The sequence below is a fragment of the Drosophila simulans genome, chromosome X (genome assembly GCF_016746395.2).
Source record: "Drosophila simulans strain w501 chromosome X, Prin_Dsim_3.1, whole genome shotgun sequence".
Taxonomy (NCBI): domain Eukaryota; kingdom Metazoa; phylum Arthropoda; class Insecta; order Diptera; family Drosophilidae; genus Drosophila; species Drosophila simulans.
In genome coordinates this window covers 4,874,387-4,895,606 of record NC_052525.2, presented here as the reverse complement: position 1 = coordinate 4,895,606, position 21,220 = coordinate 4,874,387, and the positions used below count along the sequence as shown (strand labels likewise).

The window sequence follows — 21,220 nt, the reverse complement described above, 5'->3', positions numbered from 1 at the left end:
AGTGACCAGTTCTTCAAGTGAACTTTTTCGCTTTACAGAGTATTTTGAATGTTCAAGTAAAAAAAAAAAGGAAAAGCCAGCAGCTGGCATCCAATTTTTCGTGCTTTCCCTGCTTTCTTTTCCACGGTCTTTTCCCTGACCATGTCCAATGGCAATTTTTACAATTTTTAAAATGCAGGCGTGCCGAATGCCGTTTTATGGCCTGTCTGCGAAATGTTTTATGCGCACTCACACTTGCCCGCTTGCCCACTCACACAGGCAAAGAAACACAGGCACACAGGCAGAGAGCCATGTGTATGAATGGCAAATTGTATAATTTTCGTGTAATTCATTTTCATAAAATGTAAAATTAACGAATTATGTTTCATTGCCGGTGGGAAAGTGGGTGGTGTTTTCCAGCTTTCGGCTCTGCCTATGTGTGTGTGTGTGTGCGAGTGTATTGCAAATGAAGATAAATGAAATGAATTTCAGCTGACAGCACAAAAATGACGAGGAAAAAAGGAAGCAGCAGCAGCAGCCAGGGTAAAAGAGAAAGAGGAAGAGGAAGAACATCCTCGAGCTCCGAACATGTCAAAAAATTTCTAGCTGTCACTGTGTGCATGTGCGAGTTTTACAAAGATAGATTGCAGTTTTTGAAAGCATATTTGGATACCGTAGTGTGGACGAGAATTTTGTGGGCTAGCCATTACATCATTTTTGCCATTTTCCACACACACGTTAGATGAAGATAGAACCCCAATTAAAAAACACCTTCTCAAAAAGGCAATTAACAGTTAAAAGCAACATTTTCGAAAACCAGCATCGAAATGTACATTTTCCAAGCGAGAAACTATGATTGTTTCGAATTTTAAATAAAAGTTGATGGTGCAGTGTGCAGCAGAAAATTATAGGATGAAACTGGGTAAAATGATCAAGGAAAACTGCCGAGATTGAGCAGGCGAATATGCAAAATAATTTACTTAATACATTCGATGAGCTCACACTTAAAATAAAAAGCTGGGTAATGTTTATAAATTCTAAGTTACTTCTTCGTAAAATGCAACTTTTGAATTGTAGCGAGAATGAATTTATTCGTAAAAACCAATTAAAAGCGAAACAAAGAGAAGGCGGAAAAGGAACATTCTATTAAACCCTAAAGAATGAGTGTGTGTGTTTGTGTGCAACACAGACACAAGACCACACTCATAAACACACACACACACGCAATCACACATCCAACGAATAGGTAAAAATCACTACAAAGAGTTGGCTTAGAATATTTACATAAATCCATGTCTCAGTACATTTCAGTGTGTTTTTGTATGTGGACGGATGTGTTTTATTATACATATCTTTATATTGTTTATATATAAATACACACACATCTACGAGAATACAGAAAGTCAAGGAAATGAAAGGCAAGTGAAACGATAAAAATGAAAAGAGAAAACTAATCAAATCGTAACGAATCGCAAGGAAAGGCAAGAAAGTGAGCAACAATCTAGCAGCTAAGTTCAACTTCTAAGTTTGTTCCACTTGGATAGTCATAATAAAGGAAATATAACTATTTAAATTCTTAAATTTTAGTTCAATTCTGAACCCTAATTTACACATTCAATAAACGATGACCTTCCATGTGGAACCTGGCATTCTAGCTAAGATTTACAGACATATAGATAGAATACACATTTAAGTATACAGATCCACACAGATAGTTGGGCAGATGTGCGAAGTTTGAATTAGATAAACTCTACGACAGTCGAACGAGCGATACCTGTTCCAGCGGATGCGTTGCGTCCATTGTAGCGATAATTATTATTTATGGCGCTCGTCTTGTAGGCCACGCCTCCATCCAAGCCCCCTGGCACGCCCCCCAGGCCCACACCCACGGCTCCGCCCATGCCAACACCAACAGCAGCATTTGCATTAACAGCTCCCGCTGTTGCAACACCTGGGATACCCTGATGGCTTCCCGGCGGTGGCGAAGATGATGAGTTAGCTCCGCCATTTCGCAGATTTCGCATGTTGTTCATCAGGCTGGAGTTATTGTTATTACCCGTTCCACCAGAGCCATGACCATTCATCAGACCGACTGCCTGATAGTCGGGCATACCATTCTGTTGCACAGTCGACGAATCACCATTTCGCATATAACCACCGTGCGGATGCGGATGCGAATGCGGATGGTATCCCGCTGTCGATCCATTTTCCGCATAATGTTTACCATTCAGCTGCGGATGTTGCTGGTGCCCGTTGATCAATCCATAGTGCGGCTGATGTGGATGGTAATGTGGCTGCTGTTGCTGCTGCTGCTGCTGCTGCTTGTGCAACTGGCGATGCGATTGCTGCTGACTCTGGGATGCCAGGCTGGAGAGCGAGGAGCTCGACGCTGGCTGAGATGTGGCCGTGGAACTGGCCGAGGAGCTGGTCGAATGTGTGGCCAGAGGAGTGGGCGAATGCTGCTGCTGTCCTGCAGCAACTTGCTGGTGTTGCTGCTGCTGCTGTTGCTGCTGTTGGTAGTAAGCGGCAGTCATGTGATGATGGCTATGATTGTGGGCAACCTGCTGTTGCTGGTAGTAGTGTTGCTGCTGCTGCTGCTGCTGTTGCTGCTGCTGCTGCTGGTGTTGCATGTTGCTGTTGTGATTCTGGTGCGATTCGGGCAGGAATTGCGGGTAAACATGATGCGACCATTGGGGGAACAAAGGACGCGCACTGGCGGCTTCTAAAGTTGCAGTTTTTTTTATGGTATTTACACACATATTAAAGGGCGGGTTGTGAGGCAATGGCGAGGTATACGTTGGTTGATTCATAATCAGTTTTCCGTTTAAATTCATTTTTTTTTTTTGGTTTTTTTTGTTTTGTTGAGTTTATGGTATTTTTTGTACAATAAATCCGAAAAAGCAGCGTGAAATGAAATCATCGGTAAACGGAACAAAGAAAAGGAAACATAAAACCGAATAGTATCTCCAACAATGGAACAGACATGAGATATTTTGTGTTCTTAATAGCTAGTGATTATATGTATGCATATAAATGTATATAAATATATATATATAGAGATTGTGGTAAAAGGGGAGTTGGGAGTGGATTGGTGGGTGAAGGGGAGAACAGTATACGGAATAATTATGTGGGAGAGGTGGTGATATATATTTTGAAAGGGAACACACACACGCACATGGGAGCAGTTCTAGAGGGAAATTAAGGTGGGTCCAGCGGTTAAAGTGCGGTGGTTGGTGGGGTGGTTTGGTCGTGGGCTTTAAGGTGGATCGACAAAAATTCTCATCGCGTGGCATCTACCATTAAAAAACCTTTGTTCAGCTGTTCAAAAAACACAGAACACAAAACTAAATGCGGAAACAAGCCGAAACCGAGATGAGAAATGGAACGAATTGATAATATAGAACAACAAAACCAATAAATATTTATATATATAAATAGATATCTATATATAGGAAATATATATATAGGTAAAGGAAAACAAATCCAGTTAACTAGCGGCCGAATCAAAAAACAGAGCCAAACGGTATAAACGATAAACGAGCGTGAAGTTTTTGGTGCAGCAAGAGAAGATAAATCAAAATTCAAAATCGGAAACTGAAACTGAAACGAAACAAAAACGGAAGTCGAACCGATAAGGAAACGCAACCGAGGAACACAAGTGGAAGAAAACAATATGGAACGGAACACGAAATCACAATGAAACTGAAAGACTGCCGCCGGCAGAAGTTCATTTAGCCCGACCCACAAAGTATCATCTCTAGTAAATGGGTACAGTATAATATACTATATATATGGTATATATGGCATTTCCGGCAAAACCGGGGATTATGTCGGTGGATCTTAGGCTCAATTGGTTGCCACTTACCGCCGCCTGCCGTGCGTTGCAGCACTGGCGATTGACGCTGGATCTGCGGCTCTGCCGGCGGCTCCAGGATATCACGATACTTGGACACCATCAGCACCGATATGAAGTACACTATGGCCAGCGAGAGGAACTGCGCCTGCTTAGTCTCCTCCTGAAATGGTGCAGGAAATACGCAGGGTTTAGGCAACGAATCAATATATATATTTGCCATGCCATATCTACTACTCACCACATCGCGATAAATGACTGCGCGCAGGCGATTGACGTCCATGTCCTGGAGCAGCTTCTCGGGATCCTTGACAGGCGATAATTGACCGGTTATTGACTCGACAATGTTCTGTTCAAAACGTCCGATTTAGAAACGGAAAAGAGGATATCATGGGAGGGGATATATCTTACCTTGGGCGATGCCTGAGCTCCGCGGATGAGGGCCTGCAAATGGGCTGCACCCGGGACATCTCTCGCCAAGGCGCCCACATTGTAGCGCGTTCGCTCCTTGCACTCCAAGCAATTCCTTACCGCACAGGTGCAAACCAATCGCAGGCACTGACGCAGTATGCCGCCACTGGACATGTTCTTCTCCGCCTCCAACTCGCCGAAGTTCAGGGATGTGGCAAAGATCAGGACATCCGCCATGTTGACCAGACGCTGCAGGAAAGACACGGCCACCTCCAAAGGCATGCCTTGCGTGGGCTCCAGCACATCCAATTCGGACTGCGGCAAAGGAAAGGAAACATTTTGAAACCAATTTTATATTGGATTTTCTGGGCCCACCAAAACCTCACTAATTCGATTCCGAATTTAGACCACCAATACTTACATTGGGTGACGTGGCGCTGGCCAAAAGAGGCAGCAATCCTCCACAGGCAATAATCAGGTTATCCGCCAGTTGCGATATCAAATGCACCGTGTTCACCACAAAAATGGCATTCTCGCTGGAGTTGACAAAGTCCAGGACGCTTTTGGTCGAATGACTGCGCCACACCTGAATGTCCGTTTCCAGCGAAAAGAGGACATCGCTGAGCAGTCGCTGATGGATGTAGGACCACTTGAATTCCGGTATTCGGAAGGGCGGACGTGTTGGACCCGGACTGAACATAGGTCGAGTCGATCCCGATTTGGAGCGCTGTTGCTGTTGTTTGGATTCTGGATTACCGGGACCATAATGATTGGCATCCAATTGGCCGCTGTTGGCATTTTCAACTGCCGCAGCTGCCTGCTGATTAGAGTACTCCTCATCTTCGATGGTCATGCCTGCTGATTGTTGGGCGTCATCCTCCTGGAGGACTTGCTGCACCTGCTCAACCAATAGACTGGATCCGGCCTCGTTCTTTGGCGTAGTCTGGGTGGTGGAATCCACCTCAGTGGGCTTGACCCGCACCGACGCTGCTGGTGATTCCATTGCCAGTATTTGTGGCGATTGCTCTTCGGGGGCTGGCGATGTTTGAGTGGTTTGCTCAGCTGCCACCGCCTTGACCGTATCGTCTACCAGAGTGTCCAGGACTTGGTTGACAATGGCCACCACCTGCTCCTCTGGTTTTTGAGGTAGTTCTTCGGCGACCTCCTGGGACTTTTGTTGCTCAGTTTCCTGGGGTTTCGGTTCCTCAAGCTGCGGGGTCTTTGGTTCTACAGAGCTGTCGGCTTTTGGATCTTCTGGTTTCTTTAGATCTTCTTCTATCTTTGCTTCCTGCACCTCAGTAGACGCTGGTTTTTCCTCCAGCTGCAGAAGAACCTCTTCCTTGCCAATTTCATTTTCCTCTTCTTGGGAGTTCACCCTCTCTTCTGGCTCCTCCGGAGTGCTCTCCTCTTGGACCATTACGAGAGCTGCTTCCACAACCTCTTGGACAATTTCCTCGGCGGCAGCGGCCAAACTCTCTGGAGTTTCCACATTCTCAGGCTCTTCTGACGTCTGCTTCTCCTTCTTGGGTATCTCATTGTTGTTAGTTTCCGTTTTGGTTTCGCTGGCCGATTCCGCTTCCGTGGCATCGATGACCTTGTCGATGAGTTGCTCGACAATATCTCTAACGGCCAGCGCCACCGAATCCTCTGCTTCGGTTTCCTTATTCGGTTTCGTTTCGGAATCGGAAAGCTGAAGAAGATCAGCTTCTGGCGTTTCCACCACAATGGGTGGCTCGGGACTGGCGCTGATCTCGGCCAGCTTCTCGTTGTTGTTCAGCTTGTTGGCTGCATCTTCAGTCTTTTGATTGGTTGCTAATACGGGGCTGGGGACAATGGGGCTTGGCTTGGCCGTTTCCGGTGTATCTACTTCCGGTGCTACGCTCGCTTCCGTTTCCGCCTTGGGCGCCTCTGTGCTGCTCACGATCTCATTGGCATTGACTTCCGTTTCCGATTCCGTCTCCGCCGTCGCAGTCGTCGTTGTGGGCGTTGGACTCGGACTGTTGTTATTGTTATTATTATTATTGTTGAGCAGATTCTTGCTGTTCAGGAGACTGACGTTCACATCCTGTTCGCCCGGCTGTTCCTTGTTATCCTTGTTGTCTTGGGATTGCGTTTTCTTCTCATTATTGAGCACACCCTGAACAACCTCGTTGACGGCCAGTTCGATCTCCTCGTCCTTGAGGACGGAGGATGACTCCTGCAGGACATCATCGACGGCCATTTTGCAATCGTTGAGTGCCGCTTCAGAAGCCTGGAGAACTCGCGACACATGCTGTTCCGCATTGAGGGCATCCTTGGCGGTAGCCAACTCCAGTTCTTCCACATCCATGTCATCACCAAGTTGTAGGGTTTCTCTGAGAGCTCCCAAAGGAGTAGATGGCTCCGGTTGCTTCTCCAGGTCTCCGGCTTGCTGTTGCGCAGGCTCCTCCTCTTTGACATCCTCCAAATTGCCATTGCACGTGGCATCGGTTTTGAGCTGCTCGTTGTAGACGTCGGAAATGTTGGCTATCACCGATTTTGGTTCGGTTTCTTCGGTTATGGGACCCTCTTGGATCTCCACTTCCTCCAGCTCCAGTTCCTCCACCTCTTCCTCAACCACCGGAGGCACATCTTCCAGTGAGGCAATCGAAACAGAACCTTTGACAGCCGCCGTTTGATTGGGAGCCACTGCTGCTGTAGATCCACCGTTCTGCTGTTGATGCAGCTCCTCTCGCTCCCAACCACTGATCGTGCTGATGGGTCTAGCCTGTCGCAGGGCAGGATCTGTGATATTGTCCGTTCGCTGGCGCTCGTAGTGCTCGTACATCTGGGCAAACTGGAGCTTAAACTCCTCGTAAGACACCTTGGAGTGGACGATTGCCAGGGTGTCTACCCAAACTCTCCAGCCACCGTATTCATGCTTGATGGCATGGTGGAGCAGCATGCGGAACAGGGAGTACACCATGTCGCTTATCTTCTGCTCCTCGCTGCTCTTTGGATGAATGTAGGCCATCGCAATGAGCCACTCCTGCCACACGGACATCTGGAGCACGGTGCGCCGGTTCTCCCGATTGCTATTGCACAACAGGGTCATATCCTGCAGGAATAGCTTCTTCACGTCGATCAGCGATTCCGTCTGCTTTGATTGCCGGATCAGGGTGGCCACCACCTTGAGGATCACTGCATGGGCAAAGATATTAAAACAGAAAAAGTGTTAAAAAAAAAAGGGAACGAAAATCATAAAATCAATCAAAAACGCTAACTGTTCGAAAACATTATTCGAATATTTATATTTATGTGCCCTTAATTATATTGAAAAATTTATCACATTTTTCGAGGAGTCACTTACTTGGATTTTCCAGACGGTAATGACTCTCTGGTTCCGGATGGCGTGTGTATAGAATCTGCTGCGAGATGTGCTCCGTCATGATCTCGTAGAGAACATTGTATGTGGGCAGGGATAGTGATTCCTCGTAGAGAAGCAGTCGCTCCGCTAAAAGGGTATACAGATTGTGTGGTGACATCACATCGTACTTGCGTCTGATGGTGGAAAATCAAAGAAAATGGTAAAGAGTTGCAGTTAGATTACAGTAGTAAGTGCCAGTGGTAGGATTCAAGCACTCCAGCCTTCACTGTACTCACTTGTGGGTGCTGCGGGAAAGGAAGAAGCCCAGCAGCTTGAGGGCCTGAAGCCGAATCAACTGACTTTCGGCCGCCAGCAACTTGAAGATGCTGCGCACGCCGTGCTTCACATCAAAGGCAGGTACCATGGAGCTGGGATGCTCCGACATCAGCGAGATGAGCATCTGCAGCACGTCGTGCAGGTTCTCGTCCTGAAAGTCAAACCAAAACGAGCGGGGGAATCACGATGTCAATTAATTAAAAAAAAGTTTTTTTTTTATGGGGAAGAAGATATTGGGGTAGAGGGAATCGATTACGCACCTCGTGCATGGTGGTCAGATAGTTGAGTATGCTCTGCAGCTCGTCCTCCTTCACGCCATTGCCGATCATGATGAGCTGCTTCAGGAACAGCAGGATGTATGCCCGGATGGCCAGGATGTCCTTTTGAGCCGGACGAGGTCCATCTGTTGGCGAAGATGGGAAACGAAAGCGAAATCATTTAGTCATTTCTAAATACCCAACAGCTGAACATTCGTGTTCAATTATTTGCACTGTTCCAAGTGCTACTTACCCAGTCCCTTGGGAATGATGCCGCTCTTAGCCCGCGGATTGACCACCCAGTAGTAGTACTTCAGGGTGTGCACTGTCTGCAGGACGGTGCTGACCCTCCTCACATTGCTGTAGATCTGCGTGTCCGAGAGGAACTCGGTGGCCAAGTAGGAGTACAGTCGCGCCTGGACATTGGCGGGTGTGTATATCCACAGGGCTGGATTGAAGAGGACGTGGTCCAGCAGCTGCCACGTGAGAAACGAGAAACAGAACAACTGCGGGGAATTAGTCAAGTAACTTTTGCTGTCCTCTCACAATTTGATTGGGTGACTTAGTCAATTTGTGGGGGTAGCTCGGAAAGGAAGGGTGTGTGTGTGTATATAAGATAGATAGATATAGTATGTAGTTGGGGATAGGCAAAAAGAGGTTTAAGCAGGTGGATATATTAAAGAAGGGCCAGGGAGTGCAGGTTATAAAAAATCAATTTGATTTCGGTATACATACGGTTAAACATGAGTTTCAGGTTTTTTTTATTATTGTTGTCAGAGTTGTTGTTGTAGTTGATGTTGATAGTAGTAGTAGTAGTACATATTTTGGGATATAACAGGTAACACATGCAGCAACAGCATAACGGCAATCAACGAACATAAAATCAAATTCCAACGGAACGGAATGGAACGGAACGAAATGAAACGAAACAAACAATTGCATTCCGGTATTCATGAGGTTAGCTTCAAATGTTTAGGGGTTAACACTTAACTAAATTAAACTAAAACTATAACTAGGCTAGGCTACGCTAGTAATGATTATGTTAAGTTAAGCCTAAGATTAAGTTATGTCTAAGATTCTGTAAGTAAATAACACAGTAGTTAAATGGATGTATATTATGATGGTAAAATGATTGGATGAATGATTTTCGATCTGAAAAAGGTCTCACGTAGTTTTAAATTAAATTAAAGAAGCCAAATTGATTCGGTCTTAAGTCCTTGTACTAGATGTAAAATGACTATTATTTATTTGAAGGTATAACCCATATCTAGTACTTGCTATATTTCACTTTTCGTTTTAAAAACTCTTCACTCAAGAGTGCAGTCAGCTTAAACCATCAAGCCCACTAATTGAAACTTCCAGTTGGCTTAATACCAGACCAGTAAAATATCGCCTGAAGAGTCACTTTATGGCTGGCATTAAAGTGTGCAAAATATCTGAGCGTAATCCAGTTAAGTTCAACTTCTGCTGAGTGGGAATTGCAATCCGCTTTAATTTCATTCATCTGCTTTTGCCCGGGCCCAAACAAAACTTGTTAAGCCATCGCCTCAACTTGTTGGATTGTCAAAACCAGTGTTCGCCAATGTTGTTGCCATGGCTCTCTAGTAACAATGCAACAAGGTTTTCACACCCCTCAAAGCCCCTGAAAAGGCCCCTCAAAAACCCAACCCCACTCGACTGCTGGCAGAGAAGTTTCCCAATTAAAAAGCTGTACACCGAATGTAAAATAAAAATGCAACCGGCAGCCCCAAAGGTGCCACGAAAAATATTTGCAGCTTTTCAACTCTTGATTTTTTCATTTTTTTTCCATTTGTCCTTTTTCTTTTTCTTTTTCTTCTTCTTCTTTTTTTTTTTTTTTTGCAACCAGAAATTTATTCATTTGACGAAGGACAAGGGAGCATAGGAATGTAGAACGGTATGGTGTGGTATACATTTAAAAACGTATTGGAAATACTCCAGGCGAGCAATTAGGAAGGTGCGATCCGGTGCTGTGAACACAACTTTCGCTTCAATTATCCAAATGACACATTGAACAAATTGAGTGAGGAACAACGGAGTATGTGGGGTTGAAATGGGATATGTGGTGGGGGACCAGGAAAAGCCAATGGAAAGGCAAAATCTGGGATTGACGTTGGGGTTTTTAAGGGGGGGCCTTGAGGTTGCGCCCAGGGTTTCCCCCAGAGTTAATAAGATTATGCGGTTTATCGCTGCGGTTTTGCGGTTCAACAAAGCGTAACGGAACAAAATGGAATGAAGAGCGAAATGACTTTAAATGAGTATATAGCACGTATTTATATTTACATATATATTGTATATATAAATACACAAATCGATGAATGAGAGGAGGGGATGATGATTTATGTACACGTTGATTTTCAACAAACTACGGTAAGCACACACACACACAAAATGAAACGAAACGTTATGAACAGTGGAACGGAAACATATATATGTTACATATATTGGATATAGTGGTACGGTACAGAAGTACAGAGAATTCGAGAATTGAGCTTCACCTGGTAGAACTGTTTCGTTGTTCATGTTGATTATTATGTTGTTGTTTATTGTTCGGTTGTTGTTTTTGAAGTTGTTGATGTTCGATTTCAGTGGATGTGTAGTTGTGTTGTGTAGTTGAGTGTCGATGAGGCGCATTTGAATTGAGTTATCGATAAGCGATCACAATAGCAAGAAGCGGGGAACAATGGAAATGGATAGGCGATCGTGAGTGTGGAACGTGTGGGTGAACGGTGGGCGTGGCGGAAAGCACAGAACGAGAGATATTGAGAGAGCGCAGGGGAGAGAGTAATATAGAGTGAGAGTGAAAGAGAGAGGAGACAAAAGTAGAAGAAGACAGTTAAGTTGTAGTTAATAATATTCTTCTTTTTTGCTATTTGTTTGTCTTGCTGATTTCTGGCTAGGGAAAGTAGTAGTAATTTTGATTAATCTCATTTATGATTTTGAGCTGATCAAGCGAATCGAAGCGGTGCTCAGGCAGGTGCAAAGTGCAAGCGAAACGAAACGAAATGGAACGCAAATGACTCGAATACAAATGCCAGCAACTGATTGCAATCGAAACGCGTGAATGGAACAGTTTGCTCATTTGCCAATAAGTTATCACATCACATGCAGAAAAACAGTGTATGGCAAGTGCATGCAATGGGTATGTTTAACAAAATAAAACGATAATGGATAAAATTAAATGAAACCATAAGAAAATATTGTCAGGCTGAACTGGGAGAGAAACAATAGGATATTTCTCAAAATTAATAAGTTAACGCAATCGTATCTCGATATATTAACCAAAGCCATATAATTTGAATAAGTAAGGTCTCTTTGCCGAACAATCCCACAAGGCAATCGTTCACATTCCATATTCCGCTCAGCTGACACAATAGAACAAAGAGACCATGTTCTACCTTTTAAACTAAGCGGGTTATAGAATTCAATGGGCAACCAGTGGGATTTCAAGGGGGAGATATTTGCTTCAGGTTGCACAGACTGGCAAATGGCATAAAATAAACATAAATATGCCTGAGATATATGTGTATATATCGTGTGGGTGGATGCTTGTGAGTAGTACGAGTACGAGTACGAGTATATTTGCTTAAGAGATTCTCAAGTGCAGTTACTTATAACGAGAAATGTGAGCAGTTGTTTACGGTTGTGTTTACTTTTTTGAAAGGATTACGCAGGCCTGTGTTCAACTGTGCGCCATCATCATCATAACCATCATCATCATCATTATCATCATCAAATCATCATCAACAAAAGGCAAAACACAGTGAGTGCGATAGATAGAGTTGGATTTATATATATTTATGTGAGTGTGGAGAGAGAGAGAGAGAGATAGAGACAGAGAAAGCAACAAACGAGATGAAATCGCATATCATCTTTGGGATTTCCCTTTCTTTTCTGTTTTTTCTTTGTACTTTTTTTTAGTGAGATGGGTTAACATGCCACCCTAAAAACAATCGATGGGTTGGGCTTTCATTTTCTGTTGGTTTTTGCTGGGTGTAAGCGAACAACAAGAACGCGTAACAGAATTGTAAATCAAATTCGCAAGGAGATTCTTTGTTGAGGGGCGGGCTTTTCGCATGCTTAACCACCCCCCAAAAAAAATAACGTGGCACTTAGATCGAACTTAGTTATTGTCATACATATATAGTATAATACATAAAAAATACATTTTACATTCATCACAGAAAAAAAAAATAACATCAGACGGCATGCCAAGAACATTGCGCATACGCAGCGTTGTCCGCAATGCAACCAATCGTCCTTCCTTATATTTGTATGTTATTTACGTATTCAATATGGCAAGCAGGATTTGAACTCGCAACCGACTTACCTGTTTGAGCAGCAGATCACTGTTGGCCGACAGGCAGGTGACCAGATACTTGGTCAGGTTCAGGAAGGATCCCAGGACTTCGAGAGTCAGGTGTTCGCGGGAGGAGCGCTGCAGCATGAACGAGATGACCAGGAAGCCCCGGTTCTGGATCATGTGCTGCTGCACCGTCTGCGATGTTTCCACCAGTTCACAGATGAAGCCCAGCAGCTTGGAGCTATCGATGGGGAAATAAAATAATATATGCGATTAATGATAAGCCATGGCTTTGCTTTTGTGTGGTTAAATTTCAAAATCTACAATGAACCGACAAATGTTGTTCATCAATTCGAATATCTAGTTCTCTGGTATTTATAAAATCCCAACTATGCCAACATGCATACATACATATAGTGTATTGTTTTTCTCACTCACCACAGCGTGGGATCCCGCTTAATGTCGCCCAGACCCTCGTGGGCCATGTCCAGCTGCGAGAAAAGCGGGAATAGCACCTGGATGCCGCCAATCGAATTGAGGGTGCAGTGTATCGAGTGCGTGACCACGGCCTTCACATCCTGCAAAAGCAAATTTCAATTTAATCAGAGCTCTATTAATCGCCTAAGCTGTCATCAGCCCCGTATATTTTGCACAGGACACGTTCGTTCGCCGAGCTTCGTGCTGCTGGTCCTTCAGCTCCTTCTACTCCTTATGATTTGTGTGTTGTTTACCCAAGAAATTACTACAAAATTTATTGAATAATTTTGGCCAGTGCCGTCGTCGTCGTCGTCGTCGTCGTCGTCGTCGTCGTCGTCTTCGTTCTCAACGCCACCGTGCTTTCCGGTCCATTTCGGACTTTTTGCGGGGGCTAATAAGAAATGCCAAGGCATGCGCCGGTGTCGTAAAATTTCTACATGGAATTTATGCTCCCTGGGAGGCTTATGAGCCCACTCGGAGTACCCCACTCGTCGTCCCACTCCGTCCGACTTGTCCACATCTTCAAAGCCTGTTCACCTTCTGGTGTGTCATTTACTCACCTGCAACATCAGCGCATGCGGCGTGTGCACGAAATATGAAACGTTTCCCTTGGGCGACGACTGCAGACACAACTGACCATCGGTGGCCACCGGATTGTACATGAACACAATGGCATTCGATAGTTTGCCATCGTACAGCACCTGTGGGCAAGAAGACAGGTGGATTGGTTGAGTTCGGGCCAGGCGGTTGAATAATCAGTGGGAATCATCAGTGGGCATTTGGGTATCTGGGGAATCCGGGATGTGGGGTGGGGTTGGGTGAGTTGGGAGAGTGTATATGGCAGGGATTAGGCCGGGCTTTCGGCGAGTCATCGAGTGGCATCGAGCTGGGCACTAAGGACTCCATGGATTCCATGGACTCCATGGACTTCCTATCGACCGACCGAAGATTTATTCCCAGTCAGGTTATTGCAATTTACTTAGGCTTTGTCTTTAGCTTTGCTTTGGCTTTGGCTTTAAGCTGACACACGAGATAACGAATAAGAAAAAAAAACAAAAAAACACAAGACACACACACAGCAACACACGCAGCGGAGGAGAGCAGGTTAACAAATGACCAATGGAAAGCCAAGTTCGGAAGCTCCGAAGCATTAAATACCCAGCAGAGTTGCCAGATTCCAACGATTTTTGTTACTTTCAATTTGGCTGCAAGAAGCCAAAGTTTAAACTATTTAAGGCATTTAACTAACTGATCAGTGAGTTGCAATAGACATATGAAATTCAATAAGTGAATTTAGTTAACTGAGCACTTTATGCAAAGTTAACTATGCTCGTTCATATACTAAGTTATTTGTGCTCTGATAAATTCTGTGGGAATCAATAATAAACTCTGTTAGGTAATAGCAACTTACACACACAAACGGCACTATGTGTATGTGTGTGTGCAATATAAAAGTATTCAAATGCTGTTCATGAACAATATTTACAATATATATACACACAACACGCATCGTTGCATTTCATTTTCCTATTTGGGGCAGATTTTCCTCGAGTCTAGAGTTTCCATCTCCTTTTGTGCATTTTGGCAGTGTGTGTGTGAGTGTGTGTTGTATGTTTGCCTGTGTGCGTGTGTGGCATGTTAGCTGGTGCTTATAGTTTCATTATTACACGTTTTTGGCTGCCTAATTTGCTGCTAAAAATACTTCTTTCAGTTTTCTTCAAAGAATATAAAACTAAGAAAAGCAAAAACATAATAGGATGTAACCAAGTTAAGATACTTTTAAGAAGAACTCAAAATATTTAGTTGTTAAAAGAACGTTTCTTTAATATTTATTTGACGGCACAGTTTTCTTTTAGGGATCATAACACTCGCCCGCCCATTTCGCCCATTTTTTCCCCCTAAAAGCGCAATGTTTGTGTAAATGTGATTGCGAGTGTGCGTGTGTGTGTGTATGGCCGTGTTTTCCCATCCCATTAACTCAACTCCCGATTTGGCACATAAAAACAACATTCAAAATAACTAAAGCACTCACTTTTCCCCGCCCTTTCCCCCCACGGCTCGCCATACAAAATGGCATAATACACGGCACAGGTGAGTGGGCGAAATGGGGTGGCAAGTGAAAAGTGGGCGGGTGGGTTTTGGCTGTCTACATAATAGCTGTTTCGGGGTCCTGAAATGTGGAGCATACAGTAGCATACAGTAGCGCACGGGCATAGAAAATTCTCCAACGGAATATGGAACATGCGCGGCGCCCAAAGATTTCCAACAATCTCCGGCGGGTGGAGTGGGTGTTTTGGGTTTTTGGCCTTACATGTTCGCCTTTGTCTACGGCCAAATGGGAGTTTTTAAGACACCTGCCCAGGTATACGCTACATTTACTTCTGCTTACTAAAAAAAAACACGGCCATTGTGTTGCCATCTACAACTTTAAAATGGAAAATCGTACTATCGATCTAAATGCTGTCGGTAACTTTGTAATTGCTTACCAAAAATGTGTGATAACTTTTTGGTTTCGTTGCAACCAGAACAACACAAATGTTGCATAAAACTAAACTTTATCAATTACAACGTTAGCAATAACTTCTTAATTAAATAACTTTTTTAAAAATATTTACAAACACACGGCACTGGAATGTTGTTTCAAAACCTAATTGAAATAACTAAATTACGCATGTTTGTTAGGATGAAAAAAAATAAAATAAAATAGTTTGGCAAATAAATTTTAAATGAAATGTAAAACGAAATGCTGCCAATTGAAATTGTTTCGAGCGAAATTAAAAAATATATATATATTTAAAAAAAAAATGCAGTACGAGAAACTTAAAAACTAAATGAAAATAGGATAAAATGAAATGAAAGTTTGCTTACAGCTTTCAGCTGGTTGACCTCCTCAGTGTCGGCGCTTCCGACCATTGAGTTCAAGCTGCTCACACTGGACATGCGACGGAGTTGCTCTTGATTGTGGCCCAAATAAAAACATATTAAAATTATAATTAAAAATCAAAAGATGCGCAAAACAAAAGCAGTGTAAATACCAAAAGAAGAAGCATTTCCAGTGGGCAAATGGCCAAGCGGATCATCCGCACTGCCAGTTGTTGCTGTGGCATGGTGATGTTGTGTTGCATGTTGCTGCTGTCCCACTGCTGCATCATTCTCATTTTGTGTTGCCGCCGCCGCCGCCGCTGCTGCTGCAGATGTTGCTGCAGCAGTTGTTCCTGCTCCCGCTCCCGCTCCCGCTGCTGCTGCTGCTGCGGCAGTGGCTACTGCAGCAGTTGTGCCAGTGCCGCTGCTGCTGCCAGCCAAGGTCACTGCATTGCGGGCGGTGAGAACCGCTCGAATTTTCACAAATGCCGCATTCAAATCGAGCTTCTCATCGGACCAATCGATGGCACGCGCCTCTTGCTCGGCGGCCAGGATTTGGAACTGCAGCTGCAACTGCTGCTGCTGACCGGCGGCAATAGCCGCTGCCGCTGCAGCTGATGCATCGTTGCCGCTGCCGCTTCCGGTGCCACTCCCACTGCCGCCCGACAGTGCTGATGCCCCCAAGGTCGCTGGCAGAAGTTGAAAGTGACTCACCCGCTTGTGATTGTCCGGCAGATTCAGATAGCACTCGTTGTCGAATCGGAACTGCGACTGTTTTTTTATGTATTTTTTGTTGTGTGTGTGTGTGTTTTTTTTTAGCACATGGTGTGTGGTGCAAATTTTTGTAGCAGTGCAGCGGACAGGAAGTTCAAAAAACACGGAAAGAGAGAGAGAGAAAAGAGCAAAAAAATAATGTATATATATGTATATGTATATATATATGTTTTAAAGTATATATAAGAACAAATGACGTTATTTTGTACAGACGAGGACAGTTTTGCTGCGGCATTTCGGCTGTGCAAAAGTGGTGCAGTGGTGCGTGCGCTTTGACCCTCGCTGCTGCTGCTGAGAATACGAGTAGGCGATGGTTGTTGGGTGGTGGGTGCTGCTGCAGGTCCAGGTCACCCACCGGGTCACCAGTGCTGCAGCAGCCGAAAGGCACCAACCATCGAAAAGAGCATCACCCACGAACTACTCACCTTGTAGCCGGGACCCAAACGGTGCATCGCGCAGATCTGCTGCGTGGTCAGTGCCTCGCTGAAAAGGTAGATCGCCGACATTTGGCCACAGAACACGCGCTCCTCGTCCAACTCGGGGGTGGCTCCAATGTAGCACTTGTCAAAGGGCTAAAAAGAGATTCGAAAACATATATACAAATGGAGAAGCTCAGGGAATCACCTATGAAGCTGCATGATTTGAAGCAGACTTATAAGTGAATGGAATGGTACTCACATCGTTTGTGGAAACAAACCAGGCCATCTCCGTTGAAGAGGCCAGCTGTCCATTAACGAGGCACTTGATTTCGCTTTTCGTCCAACGATTGTATATATACACTATGGCAATCATGTACCACTGAAATAGACATAGAAACCGAAACGAAAGTCAAGGCAAATTCATGTGCAGTTTAGTCGGGGGTATTATCTTACCTTTCGTGGCTGGAATTCGTATTTGACACAATGCTGAAAGCCCTTGCCCTTGACCTTCATCGAGGTGAGGACGAGGCAATTGCCCACAAAGTGCGCCGTATAGCCCACGCCCTTCGATGTCTTGAAGCTGGAAATGGGAAGGGAGTTATCACTTGAGTAAAGGATACCAACCACACACTTTCGACCAGTACTCACCAGTAGAGGTAGGGCTTCTCACGTTCGATATTCACCGAATTGATGGGATCCAGACGGAACCAGGTGGTGAAGGTGAATCCGTTCTCATAGGGCCATTTGGCCAGCGGCGGCAGGACCATGGCCTGTACGAGCGAACGAAAACGGAAATGAGACCGAAAAACGATTACAAGCAATTCAAATTTAACCACCAGCGCTATGTTAAATAACAATTACGGTCAGTTTGCCACTCAATATCTTTGGCAATTAACATTAATAAGCCGCATAATTGACTGCGCATATGTATAAGTAGATTGCCCCCCAAAAAGGCTTCAAATTCCGTAACCGAAAGCAACGAAGCTGTATAAATCTCGGAGAGGGAAATACTTTCGACTGGCTAGGAAACTTGTGGCACATTCCATTCCATACCATTCCAATCCACAGCACAAACTACACACGAATGTGTGTATTTCCGGTGGCAACCTCAACTCGAAAGCCAGAAAATACCAGAGAGCCAGAAATGCAAAAGGAAAGGCAGCTGGAGACGGGAATTTAACAGAAGAAGCCGCAAAACAGAAATGGACCGAAATTAAAAGGAAATGAGCACATTTGATTTATCATCAATGCTGTGGCGGCAGCATGCTGAAAAAGGATAAATTCGAGATGAAAGCAACTACTATACATATATATAGTGCATATATAGTGTACTATAGTAGCAGTATGAACTATCAGGTGAACTTCAGCTGGTAGTCCATAAATTTAAGTCACTTTCCTGTGCAGGCAAAATATAGTTATATTATTATACTTCTCCCCCTGGAAATGCCATTTGACATTATCCGCTTGAGGCATCTGGTGAATTCATTGCAATTTGATAACAAATATCAATGCATTTAATGGCCAATGGCTCAGCGTTCGTCACTCATCGTTTGCCGTTTGTAAGACAATCTGTGAAGTTATTTATTAGCCCTATGATGACTTTAAATACTTGACACAATTGCCGACAACCAACAAATTGATATGCATTTATTTGATTAGTTCAAGTCGACTCCATTCATAAAGCTCATGGTTTAATTTCCCCCCTATTCAACATATTGAATCATTATGAAATCACTTGTTTACTCTTACAGCTCGCACAACTACATATTTAGAGCTCTTGAAACTATCAAATTGCATTTACTTTGCACTTATCTAGTGGTCTCGCCCTTTTGAGTTGGCGAATGATGATGGTATTTGGGACATGGAGACCACTTTTTCTGGGGGCCAAGAAGAGACAAAATGGGATAAATGGGTTAAGGCTGGGTAAACGTGACAAAGGCTGACACTGTTGTTGGAGTTTTGCTGCGGTTGCAGGCAACTTTGCACCACACACACGCACGCACACACACCCGCACGCACACCCGCACACACACACTCAGTGCCACTCTCTCTACATTTCCCCAATTTTCGGCCATTTCCCGTGACAGCAGTAGTGGGAATGTCCGGTTGGAGGAGCAGGAAACTGAAATGGTGCCCTGGTGATTTTGGGTTTTGGCTTTTCCGAAAATCTCATTATTCGAATCGAGTCCCGTCGTCATCCTGTTGCAATCAGCACCATCAATGGCATTAGGCGTGTGCTTGTGGATCGCAGATTGTTGGCTAAGTGGGCGGCTGGTGGTGGCTGTTGATTTTCCCTCCAAAAAGCCGGCTAAACGGAAAATTAAAAAGGAAGAACAAAAAAAAAAGAAAACAGCCCAAAAAAGTAGCAACCCAAAATGAGAGGAGGAGAGATGGGGAAGGTTGAACGCTGGATTTGATGTGGATTGGATGGATAGGTGGGCGATTCTTTTGGTCGATTTGGCTGGGGTGGCGAGCATCTATTTATTAGACATTTTGCGACAATTGCGAAACGCTATCCATGTTCGATGCTAGCATCTGACTTCCAATTCGCTTTATGGCATTTTTTATGTATTTATGGGGCCATGGACATATCGATAGAGTGCTCGCCATCATAGCCATCCCATCAAGAAACAAAGATGGGAGTGGTCAAACTCACAGATAGCAGGCATACGGGGAAAAATACAAACATACATGCTGCGACTACAGAGTGGGCAAAAACACATTTCGAATTCGTTTTAAGTGCGACGCAATAAAATAAAAGCCCCCGGAAATGTCGACGGGGGTGCAATATGGGAGACCCCTGGGGAACCTCTTCCTGTATCGCCAGTGACGGCCATATTCGTATGAGGCCTTTGTTTCAGCCAGTTGCATTCAATAAAAAGAAGCCGGGCGAATTGCATGGCCTAAAATTGCAAATATCGCCCAGAGAGCCAACAAACAGTGTGACGGACCAGCGGGTAGATTGGAATTTAAGCTCTGTTGATAGCTCAAAACTAAAGATATTAGAAACGTAAAACGTAAAATCGTGGACATATAACCTGTATCGTATTTTATACGATTCCATTGTATCTATGACATTGGCTTAGTATATGTATCCATTTGTTGGTACTCACCGATCCCTTGCGGCCCGGAAAGCTGAAGAAGACGTCCGGTCCGTTGCGATGTGGCATCTGCCGGAGGACGTTGAGCAACTTGGCCGAGTGGCGCGGCCACTTGCCATTGGTGGCCTTCATCGTTCCGAAGAGTAGCTTCAGCTCCTTCACCGTTATGCTATAGCTGGCCAGCACGCCCAGCATCTCGATGAGCAGGTCTGAAAGAAGGTTGTTGCGATCGAAATGGGAAATGGGTTAGTGTCAGTGGCAGTGGCAGATACACACACGTTTATGCTTATGCAATCCATGTCAGGAGTTTATGGCACTTGAAGAAGTGCTGCTAATGCTCTTCATTAGCCATCAAAGTGATGGACATTCATAGGGGAGTATTAAATAATAAGTTGAAAGATTTCCTCCCAACCAAATAGGTCCGTTTAAATATTCTCGATAGTCGATGTGTTTACCATGCTTTTCTGGTTTTGCTTTATGCTGGCATAAACAAAATAGGCTACATCAATATATAGATACAGAGTTATCCAAGCTACATGTTCAAGCCATTAAATGCGGAAAGGCCGGAAATGGGTTGAAGGCCCAAAGGATATGCGCAAGTGCTGCTGACAGCCAGCCAAACTCAACTCTGTGTGTGTGTGTGTATGTTTGGCCGTGTATATATGGGTGTTTGTGGCAACAATCAAGTTCCCGTTTTAGCACAGGTGGCAAGTTGCGAATGCGAATGCAAATGCGAAGCCAAATGCAAAGTCCTCGCGTTCACCCAAGTGGCAAGGACACGCGCTCTCTCACGGCGAATACGAAAAGACAGAGGGGCGTGGCTGGCGGAGGCGGAGGCGGAGGAGGACGGGCCATTGGGGGGCGTGGTCGGTGCAAGGCCATCAGATATATTGCATTTGATCTAGTAGCACTGCCATTGCCAGGCGCGAAAGGAATTTCCATTCAATGGAAGGTCACACAAAGTTGCGCTGAAAATAGCAGCTGATTATTTTCAAAATAACTAGACAAAAAGATACTGCAAAAGCGATATTCAGGAACATATCCATGAACATTTCTTTTTCTTTTTGGGGCAGTCATCTTAAAGTTAACGTTAACTTGCATTCGC

General features: G+C 44.5%; 1 protein-coding gene across 23 annotated transcripts in view; it reads right to left on the bottom strand.

The window, feature by feature from the left end:
- LOC6739981 (neurobeachin) overlaps positions 1-21,220 on the bottom strand; it is a 159,779-nt gene that overhangs the window by 11,852 nt on the left and 126,707 nt on the right. For 7 of the 23 annotated variants that reach the window (XM_039296912.2, XM_039296913.2, XM_039296917.2 and 4 more), the window contains 21 exons: positions 20,128-20,324; positions 17,663-17,784; positions 17,468-17,594; positions 17,274-17,393; positions 17,021-17,167; positions 15,995-16,592; positions 15,828-15,913; positions 13,520-13,660; positions 12,921-13,060; positions 12,510-12,723; positions 11,833-11,865; positions 10,678-10,686; positions 8,415-8,667; positions 8,165-8,307; positions 7,865-8,055; positions 7,572-7,762; positions 4,665-7,402; positions 4,244-4,558; positions 4,074-4,181; positions 3,845-3,995; positions 1,754-2,701 (listed from right to left, as the gene is read on the bottom strand). In XM_039296912.2, coding sequence (XP_039152846.1) covers positions 1,754-2,701; positions 3,845-3,995; positions 4,074-4,181; positions 4,244-4,558; positions 4,665-7,402; positions 7,572-7,762; positions 7,865-8,055; positions 8,165-8,307; positions 8,415-8,667; positions 10,678-10,686; positions 11,833-11,865; positions 12,510-12,723; positions 12,921-13,060; positions 13,520-13,660; positions 15,828-15,913; positions 15,995-16,592; positions 17,021-17,167; positions 17,274-17,393; positions 17,468-17,594; positions 17,663-17,784; positions 20,128-20,324 — 6,972 coding nt within the window. The remainder of the gene's footprint in view (positions 1-1,753; positions 2,702-3,844; positions 3,996-4,073; positions 4,182-4,243; positions 4,559-4,664; positions 7,403-7,571; positions 7,763-7,864; positions 8,056-8,164; positions 8,308-8,414; positions 8,668-10,677; positions 10,687-11,832; positions 11,866-12,509; positions 12,724-12,920; positions 13,061-13,519; positions 13,661-15,827; positions 15,914-15,994; positions 16,593-17,020; positions 17,168-17,273; positions 17,394-17,467; positions 17,595-17,662; positions 17,785-20,127; positions 20,325-21,220) is intronic. The other 16 variants (XM_039296922.2, XM_039296923.2, XM_039296915.2 and 13 more) reach the window with 11 other exon arrangements.